Below are 21,049 nucleotides of genomic sequence, written 5' to 3'. Positions count from 1 at the left end.
AATCTTATTAATATCAATATATAAATATATAAATATATTTTATTTTTAAATAAAATTAAATAAAAAAATATTATTCAAATAGAGTGTTAATCTTTTTCCATTATGATTTTGTAATGGTGAATTAATAAAATGATTATTTTGTTAAAAAACAATTCAGGGACAGGATTTGATTTAATTTAATTTTAAGGGGTATGTTGTAAATTATTCTTTTAAAAATAATGAGAAATATATTTATTCTCATATAAGTATAGAGAAAAAAATATATAATTACATTTTCATAAGTTTAGCATTATATTCTTATATAAAATGGTATACATTTTCAAAGTAAAAGTACATCACTTGGAGAGTATCTGATCTAAAAAAAAAATGACATTTTCCTCATAATTTCTCTTTCCAAAGGTGCTTGGCATCATCACCAAGACCAAGGTGGGTAATAGCAGCCTTGAGTTGGTGGCATCTATAATGTGTTTGATCTTCAAAGAGGGAAGAACCAAAGCTGTAAATTGGAGATTATTTTATTGAAATAACTTAAAACTTGTATAAATTAGATTTTGCATTGAAGTTAAGTAACATAAATGAAACAATTTTCAAGTAGAATTCTAATTAATCAAGCCCAAATTTTAAGAAGTCTAATAAATTAATTTTAAGTTGAAATTCGATTCACTAAAAAAGTAAGTTAAGTTAAAACTTGATTTGTAATAACTTAATTTAAATAAGGCAATTCATTTTAATTTAATTTAGACTTTCAGTTAAAAGTCCAAAATACTTTAAATAAAATTAAATATAATTTACTTAAAATCTCTTATAGATAATTTATTTAATTTAGACTTTAAATTAAAAGTCCAAAATACTTTAAATAAAATTAAATATAATTTACTTAAAATCTCTTATAGATAATATTTTAATTTAGAATTTTTCAAAGAAATTTCATCTGTCCATCTCTATAAACTTCTGATGTGAGCTCTATAAACTTGGGATTGTTTCAGTAATTTTATTCATAAAATAGGATGGATTAACATCAGTTTAAATACAACAAAATAATTTCATTAAATCTAATGTAATTTTTTTATTAATAAATATCTTGTGTTAGAATTCTAGGGCCTAGAATCTTTTATTTATTGTAACGTGCAATATTACTTGAAAATGGGCTAGTGGTTAATTAACAGTGGCTTTCTTCTTGGTTCTGGGTTTATATTTCAAATTCCCAACAAATGATTTTTATTCAATTTTTTTTTTATTTTCTTATTATTCAAATTTGTTGTTTTTAATTTTTTTTATTATTTAGGTAAAAACAAATTATTATTTATAATATATTAAATATTTAAAACATTTTAAAATTTATTTATTTCTAATTTTAAATATTATTTATTCATCAAATCATAATTATAACCTTTAGTAAATTATATAAAAATATATTTAATATAAGATCAATAATATAATACTGAATTTAATAATTATTTACTTAAATATTATTAAATTTTATATAAAATTAATTGTGATAAATTTTTTTCTCTTCCTGCTCCATGATAGATCTGACTTTCTTCTTGGTCCATCATATGGATCCATCAAATGGGTCTCTCAATATTCTGTTTGATGAAACGACCTGCAAAATAAGGAAAAATGGTCAGGGGTCTACCGGGGATGCCTCGGTGGAGACCCTCTGACGTTTAAGTCAGATTCTATGAATTAGAGTAGTATATTTAGGCAAGAGTTGTAGAGAGAAAATAAAAATGGAGTCCAGGAAGGAGAAGGAAGAAGAAGAGGAGAGCCCCCTCAACAAGTGATCCCCTCCACGTCTATAGTGCTACCTGTCTGTGTCCTTCAGGCCCGTACATATGGATGTGTCAGGCCTCTTCTCCACGCAGGCGGCCATTTAATTCACCCTGGCACGCATGCGAACAGGGTTGGTGAGTGATTGGGCCTACTCCCCTATTGGGCTGTGCTCGTATCTGATCCGGATTGTCTTGGGCCGCTGGCCCAGGCTCGTGAAGTCGAGCCGTTTTTCGAGCATATGATCTGATGGGCTTTGGACCTGTGGCCTTCTTTTGGATCCGACCTTATTCCTGGGCTAGGAAAGATCTGGAGGTTATCAATTGCCCCTTTACCTCCTCAGCAGCTATTCCATGACTGGTGAGGGGGTAAATACTTAGGCTCCATTAATGACCGTGCAGCTCGAGAACGGCTCTTGTCAAAACGTCCTTTACTTGACTTATTTCTTTATTTATTTACTTTGGTGTTTAAATGTATGGCGATCTGGAGATGTGTTCTTGATGATGAATGATATTTCATCTCGGCCTGTGCATCATCATTATTTTCTATGCAAACTATCTTCTGGCTTTGTCAATTTTACTTACTTGATGGACCAGACTGGCTCTACTGGGACTTTGCTAGTCGAACTGACCCGGGCTAAGAGCTCGGAATTTGGTTAAGCTTCTGACTTGCGAGTTTTTCTTATTCCCATGAGGGCATTTCTGTTTTTCACTCACGATCTCGTCATTGTTGCGAGCTCGGATACATAATACCTAGAGAAATGTCTTATTTGTATGAGTGCCCTACTTTAGATGATTTTAAATCTTGTTCTTGTTATGAGTGCCCTCCACGTCTATAGTGCTACCTGTCTGTGTCCTTCAGGCCCGTACATATGGATGTGTCAGGCCTCTTCTCCACGCAGGCGGCCATTTAATTCACCCTGGCACGCATGCGAACAGGGTTGGTGAGTGATTGGGCCTACTCCCCTATTGGGCTGTGCTCGTATCTGATCCGGATTGTCTTGGGCCGCTGGCCCAGGCTCGTGAAGTCGAGCCGTTTTTCGAGCATATGATCTGATGGGCTTTGGACCTGTGGCCTTCTTTTGGATCCGACCTTATTCCTGGGCTAGGAAAGATCTGGAGGTTATCAATTGCCCCTTTACCTCCTCAGCAGCTATTCCATGACTGGTGAGGGGGTAAATACTTAGGCTCCATTAATGACCGTGCAGCTCGAGAACGGCTCTTGTCAAAACGTCCTTTACTTGACTTATTTCTTTATTTCTTTACTTTGGTGTTTAAATGTATGGCGATCTGGAGATGTGTTCTTGATGATGAATGATATTTCATCTCGGCCTGTGCATCATCATTATTTTCTATGCAAACTATCTTCTGGCTTTGTCAATTTTACTTACTTGATGGACCAGACTGGCTCTACTGGGACTTTGCTAGTCGAACTGACCCGGGCTAAGAGCTCGGAATTTGGTTAAGCTTCTGACTTGCGAGTTTTTCTTATTCCCATGAGGGCATTTCTGTTTTTCACTCACGATCTCGTCATTGTTGCGAGCTCGGATACATAATACCTAGAGAAATGTCTTATTTGTATGAGTGCCCTACTTTAGATGATTTTAAATCTTGTTCTTGTTACGAGCTCAGACGCCTTGTCTCTCTTGAGATAACCTTCTGGCAGTCAGTGAGGTTTGAGCTGTGTGCTCCACTGGGATAGAGAGCTCGCTCTTTTGTCGTTTTCCTCTTCCTGGGTTATTCTTGCTAAATGTTTGTTTATTGCAAATTAATCCGAGCTGTGAGCACGGTCATTTGCCTTCGTTTATCCTTTTATGCGTTCCTGCATTTGTGGGCCTTTTCATAGAGGGAGCTCTATTCTTTTGTATCCTAATGAGTCAGGGCTTTCTACTGCCCCATTCGGTCGTTCAGAATGGTTTATTTGGCTTTTTACGTTGCTCCTGTCTCCTTAATTCTTTATCTGAGCATTTGGCTCTTGTGTATGTATCGGTTAGTTGGGTTTTTTGCCCCCGAGTGTTCTCCGGGCTATCTACCCTCGAGCGTTTTGCGGGCTCTTTGCTGCTTAGACTTCTCTCTAGGCTAATTGAGCTGGTTTAGTGCTAGCGGTCAATTCTCAAGGTCGGTGCCTTTTATGATTGCCCCTGATTCTTTGTTTGGTTCTGTATTTTGGTATGCATTTTGCTTAGGATTCGCCTCGCCTTAATTCGGTCTGCCTATTGGATTTACCAGTACCGAACTCATTTTCTTGAGATCGGCATGGTGCTTTGGCGCCGTGAGCGTTGCATCGGCCTTTAGCAGGTCGCACTGTTACACGATACAGGCGTTGGGGTGACTTAGTTTAATTTCGTTATATGCTGATTACTTTGAGAGATCGAGATCTTATTAGCCTGTAATCCGAGTTCTTTCGAGAGGTTGGATTCAAATTCTTTTATTTCTATATCGAGGTCTTATTAGCCTGTGATCCGAGCTCTTTCGAGAGGTCGGATTCAAATTCTTTTATTTCTATATCGAGGTCTTATTAGCCTGTGATCCGAGCTCTTTCGAGAGGTCAGATTCAAATTCTTTTATTTCTATTCCAGTACCCTCTTGAGGTTAGCATGGCACTTTGGCGCTTTTGGCTGTTGTGCGAGATCAAAGTCTCTTTACCTTATGACTCGAACTTCTTTGGGAGGTCGGAGTTTAGCTTGTCATTTATGGTCCCGTGCCCCAATCTTTTATGTGAGGTCGGAACTATGTTCTTATGAGTTGTTTTTGCGTGTTGTCATTGTATACCGCTGTTTGCTGTGAGCATGTGACACCGGAAGATCTTTGGGGATCCCGGTCTTTGTTGCCCCGGGAGATCTTGGGGATCTCGCTGGCCGCTTTTGCTCCTTGAGGTTTTTCGCAAGATTCGGGCTCTGTGCCTGCCTAAGGTCTTTGAGCGAGATTCAGGATTTTTCTGCAAAATAAAAGCTTGCACAGAGCATATATAATGAGGATGCTCGTTGTTAATTCAATAATATTCATCAATAAATAATATGTCGCACATGTCACTTAATTTCATATTTCGGATGAACGTAAATATTAGCTCTAACTAACAATATTAACTCATGCAATTCAAAAGTTCAATAAATAATATTTGCATGCGTAAATTTTTCCAAGATTTTTTCAATCTATAAAATGTAAGCAATTATCAGGATATCTAAACTCATAGAGGTATATTTTAATTAAATTTAGTCTTACTATTTACATGCGAAGCATGCCTTTTAATAATCTATGAAATCATTTGTATTCAATAATGTTTAATTAAAAATAATTGCCAATAAGTAAAGGCACTCTTGAAATTCTAAAGCAAAATAATAAATATACACAGCAAAGTACGATTTGGATAACTGGAGCATACATATATATCATGAGTTTTTAAGATAAGTAATTAAGGGCTTGTAAATTTCTCCAACAACAATTATGCTAATGACACGTGGCAAGTTATGTGTACCTTATTTCAATCATCAATCGGCATGATTATCCAAAATGTGGCGAGCAGCACTTCAGATGAGTGCAGGTTCTCGAAGACCGAGTGAGTGCGGGTCCATAGTTGGAAGTGCGGTTTGCGCCGATCCACTCACATGATGCCTGATCAGTGGATTTCCTTTGAAGATGTGGAGAGATTGAAGGGTTCATAATGAACCTGAATAAGTGGATCAAAACCATAGGAGGTTTCTGAGGAGGTGATGTTTGCTGCTGAAGGCAGAACAATTGTCTGTTGCTGCATTGGTATCTAATAGTCCACTTCCCTCATCAAAGTTCAATCCTGTCATGGGCAAGTTCATAGGTGGTAGAACTCCTGGTAAGCACATGGGATGCAAACTTAATCCATTTCTCATTGTTAACATCCCATCTCAGGAGTGCATGCGTGAAGAACCCAAATTAACTCATAGCTCTTTCACCAGCCTCAATAGAATAAATAAAAATGTGTTACAATTTGACTTGAAAACCACATGGAGTTCAAACACCTATTTCCGCCCTACAGACTGTGCTTGAAGCTGAAGCTGCTTCAAGTATTCGATTGCCTCATCCAGCATTGAAGCCTTATCGGTCTTATTGGAATTTGGAATAAGATTCTGTAAAGCCTTCATTTTCTCATTAATTCCGCTCCTCCTCTTCTTTTCGGATAAGTTATGAACCTCTGTAGCTCTGCTTCTCTTCGAGGAGCTTCTAGGCCGCACCGTTTCCGATGGCACCTCTGACACATCTGCACCCTTCTCGCTATCGCAGCTTAAGCCACCTAAATCATTCTCCTTAGAAACCCCTCTCTTTGAAATAACTTAAGAGACAACATTTTCCGCACTCTCTTTGGCGAAGTAACTACCGGAATCAAAGAAACTGATGCAGGAGTTGCCGCCATCTGCTCGGCAATCTTGGGAGCGGCCGAATAACAATTCAGCCGGAGGCTTAGTCTACGTCGGCGGCGGCGGCGGGGGAGAAGGAGAAGAGAGAGCATGGTGCATGAATTTAGCAGAGGGAGAGGAAGAGGAGGAATTATGAAGGAGTTGGTGAAGGAAGGAGGAGATTTCTTCGAGCTTCGGAACTGGAGAAGGAGCAGTTCCGTACAGATCGGCCATGGATAAATAAATCTAAGCAACTGTTCAGCTTTTGAGTGTCCGACCTACGGGCTTGACCATACAAATTCCTCGATGCTTCGATCAAGCGTCCTGGTGCTAAAGCAGGTCTGTTCAATCAGAGGTTGAAGGATTGCCGACCTCATAACCCAACCGACCTCATCTTCAAGTTGGACGACATACAGAGTTTGAGTTCATCCACCTCGATCAGCCTGGACATTTGATTATTTCTCATTGTCTCCATGTTGCCCCGATACTTGGGGGACGCTGCTGTGTAATCAAGTTAGATGGCCATGGATCGTGTCCCATCCGACCTCATGCCCTATTCGACCTGAAATGTTAGTCCGACCTCACCTATTTTTTATTTATTAATTTTCTCTCTAACTTGCTAACCTGGAATTTTACAGCCGATCTGAAATTTTGCTTCACCAGATTTCAAAGAAAAAATCAGCCGTAATAAAACCTAATAAATATTGAAACAAACTATCTGAAATACTGTCAAAATATATATATATATATATATATATATATATATTTTAACACAATGAATCTTTCTCTTCAGTTGGGTTATTTGCACAAACTTTCATACCTTATGTGGATCTGAAAACTTTAAAGAGAGTAAAATCCCCTTCGTCCCCACAGACAGCGCCATTTGATAAATCTTTTTGTCTTCCTGCTCCATGATAGATCTGACTTTTTTCTTGATCCATTATATGGGTCCATCAAATGGGTCTCTCAATATTCTGTTTGATGAAACGACCTGCAAAATAAGGAAAAACGGTCAGGGGTCTACCAGGGATGCCCCGGTGGAGATCCTCCGACGTTTAAGTCAGATTCTATGAACTAGAGTAGTATATTTAGGCAAGAGTTGCAGAGAGAAAATAAAAATGGAGTCCAGGAAGGAGAAGGAAGAAGAAGAGGAGAGCCCCCTCAAGAAGCGATCCCCCCACGTCTATAGTGCTACCAGTTTGTGTCCTTCAGGCCCGTACGTACGGACGTGTCAGGCCTCTTCTCCACGCAGGCGGCCATTTAATTCACCCTGGCACGCATGCGAACAGGGTTGGTGAGTGATTGGGCCTACTCCCCTATTGAACTTGTGCTCGTATCTGATCCGGATTGCCCTGGGCCGCTGGCCCAGGCTCGTGAAGTCGAGCCGTCTTTCGAGCATATGATCTAATGGGCTTTGGACTTGTGGCCTTCTTTTGGATCCGACCTTATTCCTGGACTAGGAAAGATCTGGAAGTTATCAAATTGAAGTATATATACTAGTATATTTAGATATTGAATTGAATAAAAATAAAATTAATTTTTTTTATTTTGAGTTTTTATTGATAGTATCAATACATATACTTATATTAAATTTATTAAAATATTATCATCGAATATTAATATATTATTATTTAATTATTGGGTTTTAATTTAAATATATGGTTTATATTAAATTATTTTATATTATAAAAAATAATATATAAAATAAATATATTAATATAAATATAATCAACTTAAATTATATATATATATATATATATATATATATATATATATATTATTCAAATTTATTGGATTAATTTATATTTAAATTATATAAAAAATTTTAATTTATAAAATTAAACAAACAATTTTTAATATAAAAATAATCATAAAAATACATATAAGTATATATGAAAATAGTAATAATAACCATAACCGATTGAGAAACGCTTAACAGAGATATGTTTTTTTAAGATGTAAAGAGAACATATAAAAAAATTTTAAATTAATAATATAATTACATCGATAGATACATCTATAACAATATACATGATTATACAATTTAATATTATTTAATTTTTTAAAAGTGAAAAATATAAATAATACAAATAAATATTAAATTTAAAATATTTATAACTTTTTTATTAAAGATTATTTATAAATTTATTTAATTTTTAAAGAAATACTATTTAATATTTATTAATATTATTTATTATTTTATATTAAAAATATATTTTTATAATATATATTAAATTTCTTCGATAGCATTAATTTATTTTTTGTTATAAATTTAAAATAAAATTACCAATAATTATAATTTTATAAATATATATTTCTATAATATTCATATTTAATGAATTTATAAACAAGATTATTATTAAATTTATTTATGAATTTTACAAATCAGTTTAGCCGGCGAACATGAGTTAGCTATGTTAACTAAAAAGTTTTAACGATTTAAATAATACTGAATTTAAATTAATTTGTTTATTAAATTATTATAAATTGTTTATTAAATTATTATAAATTTGAATTCAATTTTAATTTTTATTAAATTATTATAAATTTAAAAATTGAAATCGATATGGACAACGACAACATCGAATTAAATTTTAAATAACTCATAAATAATTTAATTTATTTACACTTCTATTTTCAAGTTAAGAAGGACATATAACAATAACTTATGTCACAACTCATAAGTTATATAAAATATAAATATGATTTTATATAATAACAATAAAATATTTCACAAATAATTTAGTCGCTCTATTTTAATTTTGTCAAAATCAAAAGTATGATCGGTTTGGTTTGATATCAAATCAAATCAGTCAAAATTGATTTAATTGAACTTATTAAATTTAAAAACCAAATTAAACAGAATAAGTCATGAATCAAATCAAACCGAACTGATTCAGTTCGGCTCAATTCAAAATTGATTTTTAGTTTTTTTGGCTTTGATTTCTCTAATTTTATTAAATTCTAATATATTTAATTAATCTAATATATTTAATATATTAAATTCTAATTCAGTTAAGCTTAATAACATTTGATTTAAATCTAATATATTTAATTAATCATAAAATTTAATTAATTAATCATAAAATTCAATAACTTCTAATCTAATATATTTTTATTAAACATATATATTACATATAATCTATATATTTTATATAATCCACCAACGACCATATATCCATATCGGATATATATCTTCCGTTTAATAAATATAAAACCTAATAAAATAGTTAATTTTAAAATATCTATAAATAACCATGTCACCGATAATTAAGATTTTATACTTACACTTTTTTTTTGCATGTATTTGAAGCCATAAATAATTTTGAGCAAGTTTCATATTTGTAATTCCTACTATTCATGTGTCGTAAGAAGGTTGTCACTTTCATTTTCTCACACATTGTAAGAGAACATAATTAATACCATAACAACCCATGTTCTTATGGCATGTTTAAAGAATTTATATCTCCAAAAGGAACTCTTCTCATAAGTTTGTTTCCTATTGTTTCTGGATCCATTATAGGTACCTGCCATAGTTTCATGAGCAATCTCGTTAAGTACACGAAGATTGTTGTTGAATTTTTGTTCCATACATGGTAGATGTGCACAAAGTTAGAATCTATGGTGCTGGCACTAAATTCAAAAGGCTGTTCATTGTGCCTGGTATTGTAAAGCTGCAACCCATTCAGTTGCTGAATCCAATGTTGTTTGAAGCACAATGTGACTTCAGAACCATGGTTTCATGAGGTCTAAGCACAAAGTATGAGCTATGAGGTGAAGCGGTGAAGGTGCTTGTGTGATTGAATACAAGTCTAAGATATGAAAAATAATTATAATATTAGATGAAGAAGTAAAAGATATCACAATTGTGATTTTTGCATCTCATTAAGCTACAATCGATAAAAATATACTAATTAATCTCTCGAGATATTTTAGATTTTTCTGTAATATTTAACCGTTAAATAAAAAAGATAATTAGTAGATGATTTAGACGTAAGAGATATTTTAATATATTTTTTAAAATAAATGAACCAACTAATGAATCCTCTTATATCAAATAACTAATAAATCAAAATATTAAATACTATTTTCAAATTTGTTACCGAGTCTTAGATTTACTGCACAAGCACACTAAAAGATATTGGCAGCATTATGTGATTCTCTCAAACACTGCCCAAGAGGCACTAGAAGCTGCCTTTAATCTATAGAAGGTTTGTATTGATTTTGTGGTGGGATAGGGAGTCCATCCGGTTGAACCTTTCTGGGATTTGTTCTAATTCCCAGCAACTTGAGCACAAATCTGGCTAACTCTCCATACAACATACCTGACCGATCAAAAAGCTGCAATAAAAATAATTAAACAACCAAATTTAGTTACCAATTAAGATATGAGAATTCAAATAGAAATGAAAGAGAAAAATTTTAAATATTTTTTAATTAATATTTATGTGTTTGCCAAGATGTAATATTTAATAATTTTTCTCGAGAGCATATAGACAAAAAAACAAGAGGAAAGTTGCGTTGCCGATTACTAATCCAATACAAAACAAGATTGAAGTAATGAAGACAAAAAGGAGTAGACCTGAAGAAGAGCAGACATGAACATGTGAAGGGCTTGTGTATTTTGGTCTATGAGAATTGCTACGCGACCAAAACAGTTCACCACACCCTGCATCTGTCATCAACAACAAAATGGCCAAAACATCATTTATCAAACATCTTTCATATTCAATGCCATAATTCTCAAATTAAGAATCAAATTTCAAAACCTAATTTTTGGATTGAAGTCAAATTTGACCACCCATCAACAATACCTTTGTTGTGTTCAAGTTCAAAGTATGGAACTAACAAATTAAAATTTTAAGAAAAAATTCCAACTTAATTTTTATGATATGGAAAAACTCAATGGTTGATTTATCAATTTTAAAAAATATATTAAAATGGTTAATAGTAAGAAACTCTAGCAGCCATTATTATACCAGAAGAAGAGAAGAAAAAAAAACTGTCTTACCATCCGAAGAAGTGAAATCCAAAAACCTGGTGGAGAAGAAGGTGCACCATAAGGATTATGAGGATCTGGAGCTCCATATGGACCCATTCCATAGCTACCCATTGGACCTCCAAAACCACCATTATGGATCCCACCACCATACATTCCAGACCCATGAAATCCACCATAGCCTCCTCTATACATGTTGTTGCCATACATCCCTCCACCATACATTCCTCCATGCCCACCATATGCATCATACACACCAAATCCATAGCCAGAGTTACAGGTCAGATTGGAACTACAACCTGGATTATGACCAAAAAAAAAAATTGAAAAGGTAAAGAAAAGTTACTATTTGATCCTTCTAATCTAAAAAAATTTATTAATTAATCCATCGATTTAATATATTTTTCAAAATCAAATTATCTACCGATGAGTTTTCTATACCGTAAAGACTAAACAGTAAATTTCATTAACAATCAATATGTAGGAGTAAAATAGTCAAAATTTATATTTGAGTTTAAATTTATTACTAATTATTATTCGAAAGTTAAATAAAATTAAATTAATTGAAAGCACAACTATTAGTTTTAAATTCTCGTAACTGATAATTTTATTTGGCGTTTAAATAATAATTTAAAGATAAATTTAAATAAAAAATAAAATTTAACAATTCTAGGGTTAAATTTAACGTTTTAGCCATTTATTTACCTCCAAAGTTGGTTGGGCCATAGTTATTCTCCCATGGAGTTGGAGGAACATGCCTTCCAATGGCATTTCTGTTGATTGAGGCATTAATGTCTGAACTTGAAAAAATTTCTCCAGGTTTTCCAGTTCCTGAAGCCTCCACTACATCACTTGTGCTGCCATATGATGGAGGTCTAAACGGTGTCCAACCAGAAGAACCACCGCCTTTCTCCCAAGGCTTTGGCGGAGGATTATTAGCTGCAACGTTGGAATAATATTATTTACATTAACTAACAGAAAGAAAAAATGGGTTTTGAAAATTTGGCAGTTCTATTAACAAAATCATCAACAATCTGAAAATGAGATCAAAGGAATCTGGGTTTGAAAAATACCCAGGAAACGAAATCCAAATAAAATAAAATAAATAAATAAATAATCAAAGAAATAAAAAAAAATTGATATGATGATATAAAAAGGAAGAAGGAAATTAGAAAAAGAGAAGAACCTGTTGCCATTGAAATTGAAAATAAACCACATTTGAATGCTATTAATAAAACCAACCTTCTCTCTTTTGCCTCCTTAATTTAGTCTTCTTTTAATTATTTTCTTCTACCTGAAACAACAATTTGTAATTCTTTAATTTAAATTAGAAAAAATTATTATTTAGTATCAAAAAAAAATACTAATTGATCTTCCAATTTTAAAAAATATATTAAAATATTCATAATATTTTAAAAGTTTATTAATTAATTTTTTTTTGATAATTTTAGTAGTTAACCATTATAAAAAAAAACTAAAATATTCATAACACAAAGTGACTGATTAATAAATTTTTTAAAAAATATAAGAGATCAACTAAAAATTTTTCATAAAATATTTAATAGCAAAATTAATAAAAAAATTAATTAGTAAACTTAAAATATTAAAAATATTTTAATATATATTTTAATATTGAACAATTAAACCAGTGAGTTTCTCATATCAAGAAACTAAATAATTTTCTCTTTAAATTATAAAAATATTAAATAGAGAGAATTACAAGCAAACATTTTATTTTTTATTTTTATTTTAAAATTACTAAATTAAAATGTAATTTATTTTACAAAATCAAACTTTTAACTCTTTTTTGAAAACACATTCAATCAGTTTATTTGAGTTTTAATCTAAAAGACTACTAATTTAAATATTTAAAATTACATATACTAAATAATATATATATAGTTAAATTTAAAAAGTCTAAACAATATAAATATTCAAAATTATTAGAAAAAAAATTAAATTTACCTTTTAATTATGTAATAAAGTAAAAAATATTAAATTTTATATTTCAATTCAAAATTTTTCTTAAACTATTATTAAAATGTTAAATAGATTAAAAAGAGCTTGAGTTACACTATTAAACTCTTTCTGATGATAATTTTATTTAGACTTTTAATGATAATTTAAAAATAAATTTAAATAAAGAATAAAATTTATTATTTTTAGCCACTCCTATAATTGGGAGAGAAATTTAGTCTTTTATGCTATGATTTATTTAATAGAAACAATAAAAAATTTTGACAGAATATACAAACATTTTAATTAAATAATTTTAAAATAACAACAATAAACTAGTGAATTACTTAAAAATCCAGTAATCTAACAGTAATTTTCCCCTTGATAACTCATACCACCTGTCCAAAAACCGTTTAATGGCAAAATTTTATTTTATTTATTGGTGGTTGGTCCCACTTTAAATTCCTTCTGTTTTGCTTAGAGCATTTAAGTTTTCACTTCAGGAAACAGAAGCATTTATTTCTGCCATAAAAACCATGACCAAGTGAGAAACTCTCAAAAACTTATTTTCATGCTGCCTTGTGCAGCCACGCATTGCAATTTCCATTGCAGGTAAAAAAAAAAACTTATTTTCTATTTTCTCAAATTAACATGTAGATTACTGCACAGACTAGGTTTAAGGCACTGCACAACATAGAAATATAATACAGTGCTTCCATAATTTCTACAGCTACAAGCATATTTTTTTGCTACAACTAGCATGTACAGACCTATATATTTAACATCTAATCAGCCATGGAGCTTCTGAATCTGCTCTTCTTCCTCTCTTTTCCTCCATCCCTGCAAATCCTAATCACCGATCAGAGAAAGAATCTCCTGCAGTTGGGGCTCATTCATTCTCACTGTTTCGAACTTTCAATTGTAAATTCTCCCCCATAAGCAAAGGTGGCTTCTCCTTTGATTGGTTCTGTAAAATTTTGGAAGGTATTTCGCCATTTTACAATTCTTCTTTTAACCTTCATACTATAATATCAACTTCTAGTAGAAACCACAATCATGCATACTTAGGGAAACAGAATGAGCACTCAAAAGACAGCAATTGCTACTGCTTCAGCTAGATTTTATGTTGAGCCATCACGTCAATTGCTAGGAGCTTCCTCCCAAAAAGCAATTGCTGCTTCCTGAGCTGCCCATAGTAAAAACTGAATCACGAACAAGGAACTTCACACTTCGTTTTCCAACATAATCCAGTATCTCAATGCACTCCTGCAAGTCGGAGTCAGTCACCAGCATCACCCACTCTTCTTCATCATCAAGATACTTGAGCTGGAACGTTCCATTTTGCAATTTGAACCTTTTTGCAACTTCTTCATACAATTGGAAACACCCTGCAGAAGGCTCAAATTTGAATCTAACTGTATCTTCTCTATAGGTGGCTTTTACACTAATTTTTGATCCACCATCATCACATTTGACTTTTAAATGCTTCTCCTCAAAGCTTGGAGAGCTTGATGCACTGCCATGAATCATTGAACCGGAACCATTTGAAGACTCGGTCATGCTTGAACAAGTAGGCTGGTTATGTTCAACCATTACATCATCACCCTCCTCTTTGGTATCCAACACCTCAGCAGCACCCAAGGAGCATGAGCTTCTAGACACAAAGTGGGTGTCTGAATTGTCTACTTTCGCGCTTCCAGAGTTAAGACTACCTTTCGTTCCTTTTGCAAATGCAGAGGCATTATCCATAGCAGCCCAAGGTCCACAGCCAAGCCTACCCTTTTGACATATTTCAGCATCTGTTGCTATCGACTTGGAATCTTCACTACAATCAATCACAGGAATGCTAGATTTCATTAGCACTTCCCCACATGTGTCCATACAGAACTCATCCTCTTCAACTTTAACTGCAGAATTACTGCCATCAATACAAGGAACTGAAGGTACAGAAACTGCTTCTTCAGTAGCAGATTGGGAATTTCTAGCAGGAAGGTTTTTGTCAGGAGATAGAAAGATCCTTTGAGAATCAAATTCTTGGACAATGGAACCTGCTGCAACAAATCCTCCAGTGGTAGGGTCAAATTTTAGTCCTCCTTCCACTCCCTGAACAGAGTCAAGCACAGTCTGTATCTTCTTCAATGAGCGATTCACTTTATTTATCTTGCGGGATGGCCATCTAGAGATCCCATGTTGTCGGCATATCCTTTTCAGTGTTGTTGGGCAAACTAATGAAAAGACAAGAAATTCAGAAGTCAAATTACAGATACTTCTAAATAAATCAGTAAAACTACTATTTCAAAAGAGAGCCTAAAAATAGTAGTACTTAAGGTCATTACTGTCACACAACTCTGGTTTGACACATTAACCTCCACCAATTCCAGGAAGATAGTTAGCAAATGATTTTACATGAAATATCAATGTTTATCTAAAACTATGAGGATATCTGCAGTTGTTTCCATATTCAATGTCAACAGGGAACAGGTGATATGAAGCTCAGTAGCTCACCACCAATGCTTTTGGCAGCATCCTTGAGACTCCCAGAAAAGTACTGCTGAAGGACGCCTAAGCTCACATTTTTCTCTGCTGTACTCCTCTTCTTCTCCGGCTGTCTTCTTGATGCATTGAAGCTCTAGTAAAAAAGAACTCCATCAGATAGTTGCAAGTGTGAAAAAATCTTGTTATGCACAAAATTATAAACATGTGTTCTTTAAAAGCATCTCATCAATCTTTAGGAGACTAAAAGTAATCAACCACAAATGATAGAAGCATTGATTAGTTTAAGTTACCTGTTCATGAGGACCATCTGATTTCATTGCATCATATTTGGAACTAGATGCATCAAGAGGTACTTTGTCAGTCAAATTTAAGACAGCTTCAGATGATGTGGTTTGAGAGCTAGTTATAGAAACCGACAATGGTGGGAAGCTGGATATTGCTCCCTTCTGAAAATCAACTGCAGAACCTTCTCCCCCCTTTAACTCAGCATCTGAAACTGTTCTCAAACTCTTACAGATTCTCTGCATGGTACCAGAGAGGTTGTTCAACAAAAGTTGCTGTTCGGAACTCCCCTTCATATTGACAGGAAGAAAGAACTCTAAAATGTAATCGTCGTCACCAGTGTATGTGCTTCTTAGCCTGATTGCAACTGCAGCATTCAGGCCATACTTGCGTGCATGATGGACAAGTGGATATTTGGTTATATCATATGCCTTAACATCAGAGAAGAAGAAAGGATGATTTGATTGAAGAGCTTTTCCAGCTATACCCTGTCCTTCCTCAATATAATGTTCTGAACATGCATGCACAAAACCTTGCATCTCTCTATCATTCACATAACAAGCTGTGCGCTCAATGCATAGTACAAATTTCCCAGAAGACCTTGAATTACCTTCCCTTACACGTACTTTCATTACTTCATCAAACGCTTCCTCCATGTAATGGCAAGGAATCCATGTTAGAGCTAGTGGCAAGCTATGTGCATGACATACAGCTCGTAAAACATCAGTTATTTCAGCTAAGGCAGCTCTTTGATTCCTTGAGAGGCTCTGAAAAATAAAATTTCCCTTATATGATGTAGCATGCACAACTAAAACCATCTCATTTTTTCAAATTTTCCTTTTCTTATTTCATTTTGATATGCATAGATCAGGGAAAAAAAATCGCAAGGTACTGATACATACCTGAGGAAGAAGTTGAGGAGGTGCTGTGCTTCTTAAATTTACAGCCTGCAAAGTTCAAGGCAACTTATAATGCCATCTGAAACCATCACGCTCACATATTTGCACATTAATTTTCAAAACAAATAGCAGGGAATGCCAAGCCTTAATTCAATGCATATGAATTTGAAATGTTTGCAACAAGTTCAGACTTCAGACAAAAACAAATGGAGTGAAATAATCCAAAATATTCAGCACAATTTCCAGAGTTCGCAATGGATGTCCCAATAAGGCATAGAGATATCATACACTTGATAAATTAAGAATATATCTTTGTTGTATACAACTGGTCTGCTTGTTAGTTTACAGAATGCAAGGCTGGTAGTGAATAGGTACTTGGACGGAAAGGGAAGAGAATGGAGGTGAAATCTGTCTTGTTTGTCGCAAATTTTTTCATTTATTTATTTTTTTAAGAGGGGGAAGGGAAGGGAGGGTGTTATTCCTCCTCATTCCCCTTCTAGGAGTTGAAATTGATTACACCCCGAATTGGGATGTAAAAAAACTCCTGGAGAATTTTATTACCCCCATTGTTTCAATAATAGTCCAAATTTACTCTTCCCTTTATTTACATTACACTTCCTTTCAACAACTAAACCTTCAAACTATATGGGATAGACTATGTGGATCCTTTTTCGACATTCAGCTCTACTAATCACCAAGTTTGCATTAATATCAGAACTCGTAAACCCTTTGATAACACTTTATTAACATCATATTAGGTTCCCCCCCCCCCACCCCCAATTACTTCGTACTCCCCTACTAACTTATCACACTTCCATACCGAGGCATTTGCTACTCTATGTTGAACATGAGTATGTTACCTTCTCATCTCCTTCATTCAAACAAAAACATATTTCCCCTCCCTTCCCTTATTAATAGATTTTTAAGTTCCCTAACACGAGGTTAACTCCCCCCTTCTCTCTCATTCTTATATCCATGCGTGGTGACAAATTATATATTTTTTAAACTAATGCGCCTTACTTGGTTCTAGTTAGTTCTTACTTCTTGTCGGGCACAAGTAAAGCCCACCTTTATTGTCTCGTCCTTCGTGTGTCTAAAAGCTAAAAAAATCTCTCGACTGTACATCTCTACCAACTAATACCAGAAAGATATTATGAGAACTGGAAACAAGGTGAAGCCACTTCATGGAGTCATTTTGAAAATAACAAAAACTTGTCTATAGTTTCGTGTATATTTAGAAACTCCTCTAGGCCACTCCATAGTGCAACTGTTTAAGAACTGAGAACTATGTAATGTTTCCACTTTTTCTCCTTTAATTTAATTAATATACATTTTGAAATGAATAAGTGTTGGTAGGCAACTTATATAATAAAGAGGGACAAGGCAGGAATGAAGAAACTCATCTACAGTAAAACACACGGAGAAATAAAACCAACCTGAAGTGCAAGGCGAACATTTTCCATTTCTGAATCAAAATTTGGTTTCTCCTTAACTGTGACAAGTTCCAGCACAGCACAACAGACATTATCAGGAGGTTCAAAGATTGGCAATGCAATGGATCCTTGGACCTTATGGTTGCGTGCATGCTGTCCACGCAAATACTCAGCAATGCTATAATAAACTACACTTGAAGTCCACTCTGGAACTCTAGAGATGAACACACGACCAGGAAGCCCTAGGGGAAGATCAGGCGTCACTTCTGCAGAGAATGTATATGTTCTTGAAACTTCACGATACCCTGCCAGAGACTGGTCAAGCAAGTATGGTTGCTCAAAGGTGGTCAAGATATATTGATCTCCACGCCTCATTGGAACCCAGACTTGAGCCAAAATGCCACCATCAGCAGATTCTCTCAACAAGGATAATGCCCTTAACATCTTTTCATCAAGTGAGAACCCAACAGGTCTAGAAATCATACAATTAGCCATTTCCTCAATTTGTCGCTGAGCACCAGTCCTCTCTTTTGCACATAAATCATCAGCATCCATCAAATCTGATGCATAAACATTCACTTGCTGAACTGCCATTTTGTCTCCAGAACTGTAAGACGTCCCAGCAGCATTTAATGCATTTCCACCAACAAGAGAGGTCAGACAACTCTGTTCTGCAAAACTTAATGCATCAAAAGTTGAATAGGGTGTTGACTGGAAAGACGATGACCCGTATGAGGCAAACATCTGGTCTGTTGCTGATGGGCTGGTGCACCAACCAGCATATGTATCAAAATTCATGAACTCTGAAAAAGAGTTGAATATGTCCTCTGAAATTGAATTCTTTGCACCACCGTCTGAAGGAGCCATGCCATCTGCCTGTGCTCTTGGCGAAGTCCAATAACCCTTTCCCTTCTCTTTCAATGAGAATAAGTTTTCCATTTTAGTTTATCTAACCAACAACTCTCCCCACTGCGTAAGAAGTCGTCAGAGAACCATCCACAGAAATTCTCCCCTCATATCTTCTCTCATTTGGTTACAAAGACCCTTAATTTTTTTCTCAAATCCATAGAAGTTTCACTTTCAGTGCTCCAACTTTATCCGCCCTATCAAAGTATTCCCCTTTCTTACCTTATAATAAGCACAAACAACTCAAATTTCACCAAAGGCCCCAAACTTCCCTTATGAAAAATCGCAGTGCCAACACTACCCACAGATCAAAATCTAACTTCTCTTCAATCCTATATATAGCACACTAGGAAAAATATTAAAAAACACATACGTCAATACCCATTCACCACAGAAATCAGATTTACAGTCCATAACAAGTTACCATTCTATAAATAGCAACACAAATCTCAAAAACTTACCTCAACTCGATGAAGCCCAGAATTATGCAGTCCCCAAAGCTGGCACAAATCACTGCAACATAAGTCCACAGATTTCAATCAACCACAACCCATCCAATTTGTCAAGTTATGCACAAAAGCTACCAACACACACAAATTTACACGTGTCAATATCTATTACCGGCACGTACTATATATGGGCAATTAGAACTGTCACAAAAAAAAACAATTGATTATTCCAATTCAGTTAATATGAACCCATTTTGGCAGAGAGGCCAAATACAGAAATCCCCAATCGACAACCCTAACTCTAAAACATAAGAAACACCGACCTAAATATCTTAATCTCCTCAAAAGTCAGATAGGATAGGGATTCTGTATGGCCAATAAAATCTAGAGCAAGAAAGCGGAAATTTTAGAGGGCGTGGAAGTTACTAAAAAGGGTAAGAGGGAGGGGAAGTTCGAGAGACGGTGGAGTTACTAAAAATGGAAAGGTGGAGAGGTGGAGAAGCGGTGGTGGCGGTGGACGGTGGTGCGCTTCTCTCACTGGGGAGGAGCTGTGGCTGCGCACTAGAAATGAATCTTAATTTTGGATCCACAAGCTAAATTTTGAGCATATTAGCATTTGGCTATACAAAAAGTTTTTTTGGATTTTGCATTTTGAATTTGTTTATTTTATTTATTTATTAGTAACCTTTTTAAGGGTTATTTTTTAATAATATTTTGTCTTAATATATATTTAAGTGCCTTGTTTGATATAGTCCGATAAATTATAATCTGGTTAAATTAATTTATCAATTCTAAAATTAATTAATTTATAATATTTTATATACTTATAATTTCCGTTTATAAATTAAAAATAATTAATTTTGATATTTATAAATTAATGTGTTGATTGAAGCTAATTAAAGACATTTTAATATTTAAATTAATAAATTAAAAAAAGTCGTGTGAGATATTTTTAATTTAATAATAATTAATTATTACAGTAAAAATTTAATTAGTATCGACTAATAAATATAAAATTATGCGATTATAAGAGTAATAGATCTGTTAAATTATATTATCTAATAGTAATTTTTATAAAATTTTAGCTTATTATTGATTGCATTAGTTTTAATGAAAAGTTGAAACTCATGATATTAAAATCTTTTTTTTCGCAGTAATAAACTTATCTTCAGCGATTATTCTACTATATCATAAATATTAAATTTATAAATTAATTTAATTAAGTTAATAATTGCTTTTTTTAATTAAAGTAAATATTTACTTTTATTTAATTTTAAAAACGTATGATATATTTTATTTAATATTTTTTAAATAATTTTAATAATAAATATATTTATAAATTATCCAATAAACATGTCAAATATTTATTAATTATGTATAAATATTATAACTGAATATATAATTGTTTAAATATAAGTGTTTATATGTCAATTTTCATAAATTAAACCAGAAATTTCTAATTTTTTATGGAAAATTTTAATTTAAGTATTTTA

The 21,049-nt window shown here is 33.4% G+C and overlaps 2 protein-coding genes and 1 pseudogene across 6 annotated transcripts; all 3 read right to left on the bottom strand.

Annotated features, from left to right (window-relative positions):
• Nucleotides 1–5,385: 5,385 nt before the first annotated feature.
• LOC110625689 lies at nt 5,386–6,370 on the bottom strand (annotated as a pseudogene).
• Nucleotides 6,371–10,333: 3,963 nt separating this feature from the next.
• LOC110625688 (peroxisomal membrane protein 13) lies at nt 10,334–12,331 on the bottom strand. The gene is made up of 5 exons (XM_021771323.2): nt 12,322–12,331; nt 11,841–12,074; nt 11,148–11,434; nt 10,719–10,811; nt 10,334–10,477 (listed from the first exon to the last, which is right to left on the bottom strand). The coding sequence occupies exons 1-5, from the start codon at nt 12,329–12,331 to the stop codon at nt 10,334–10,336; spliced, it is 768 nt and encodes a 255-aa protein (XP_021627015.1).
• A 1,366-nt stretch (nt 12,332–13,697) lies between these two features.
• LOC110626125 (protein NLP9) lies at nt 13,698–20,171 on the bottom strand. Of its 5 annotated transcripts, none has more exons than XM_021771879.2 (8): nt 19,880–20,171; nt 19,729–19,757; nt 19,569–19,620; nt 18,205–19,453; nt 16,772–16,816; nt 15,878–16,636; nt 15,597–15,720; nt 13,698–15,316 (listed from the first exon to the last, which is right to left on the bottom strand). In XM_021771879.2, the coding sequence occupies exons 4-8, from the start codon at nt 19,138–19,140 to the stop codon at nt 14,238–14,240; spliced, it is 2,943 nt and encodes a 980-aa protein (XP_021627571.1). In that variant the 5' UTR covers nt 19,141–19,453; nt 19,569–19,620; nt 19,729–19,757; nt 19,880–20,171; the 3' UTR covers nt 13,698–14,237. The 5 variants fall into 5 exon arrangements, with proteins under 5 accessions (XP_021627571.1, XP_043817701.1, XP_021627573.1 ...); XM_043961766.1 differs by having other exon boundaries at nt 18,205–19,439; XM_021771881.2 differs by having other exon boundaries at nt 18,205–19,439; nt 19,729–20,171.
• Nucleotides 20,172–21,049: the final 878 nt, after the last annotated feature.

Source organism: Manihot esculenta, chromosome 11 (assembly GCF_001659605.2).
Source record: "Manihot esculenta cultivar AM560-2 chromosome 11, M.esculenta_v8, whole genome shotgun sequence".
Classification (NCBI taxonomy): Eukaryota; Viridiplantae; Streptophyta; class Magnoliopsida; order Malpighiales; family Euphorbiaceae; genus Manihot; species Manihot esculenta.
Note: the sequence above shows the minus strand (reverse complement) of the source record. Positions and strands in the feature narration are given on the sequence as shown.

Bases quoted from the DNA above. Each gene is read 5' to 3' on its own strand.
- LOC110625688 (XM_021771323.2), bottom strand. The intron at 11,435-11,840 runs GTAAATAAATGG...GTCATAATCCAG, and splicing joins TGGCCCAACCAACTTTGGAG to GTTGTAGTTCCAATCTGACC. The intron at 10,478-10,718 runs GTCTACTCCTTT...TTTTTATTGCAG, and splicing joins TCATGTCTGCTCTTCTTCAG to CTTTTTGATCGGTCAGGTAT.
- LOC110626125 (XM_021771881.2), bottom strand. From the start codon at position 19,140: ATGGAAAACTTATTCTCATTGAAAGAGAAGGGAAAGGGTTATTGGACT. The intron at 16,637-16,771 runs GTATGTATCAGT...TTTATTTTTCAG, and splicing joins CTCCTCAACTTCTTCCTCAG to AGCCTCTCAAGGAATCAAAG. The intron at 15,721-15,877 runs GTAACTTAAACT...CTTTTTTACTAG, and splicing joins CAGATGGTCCTCATGAACAG to AGCTTCAATGCATCAAGAAG.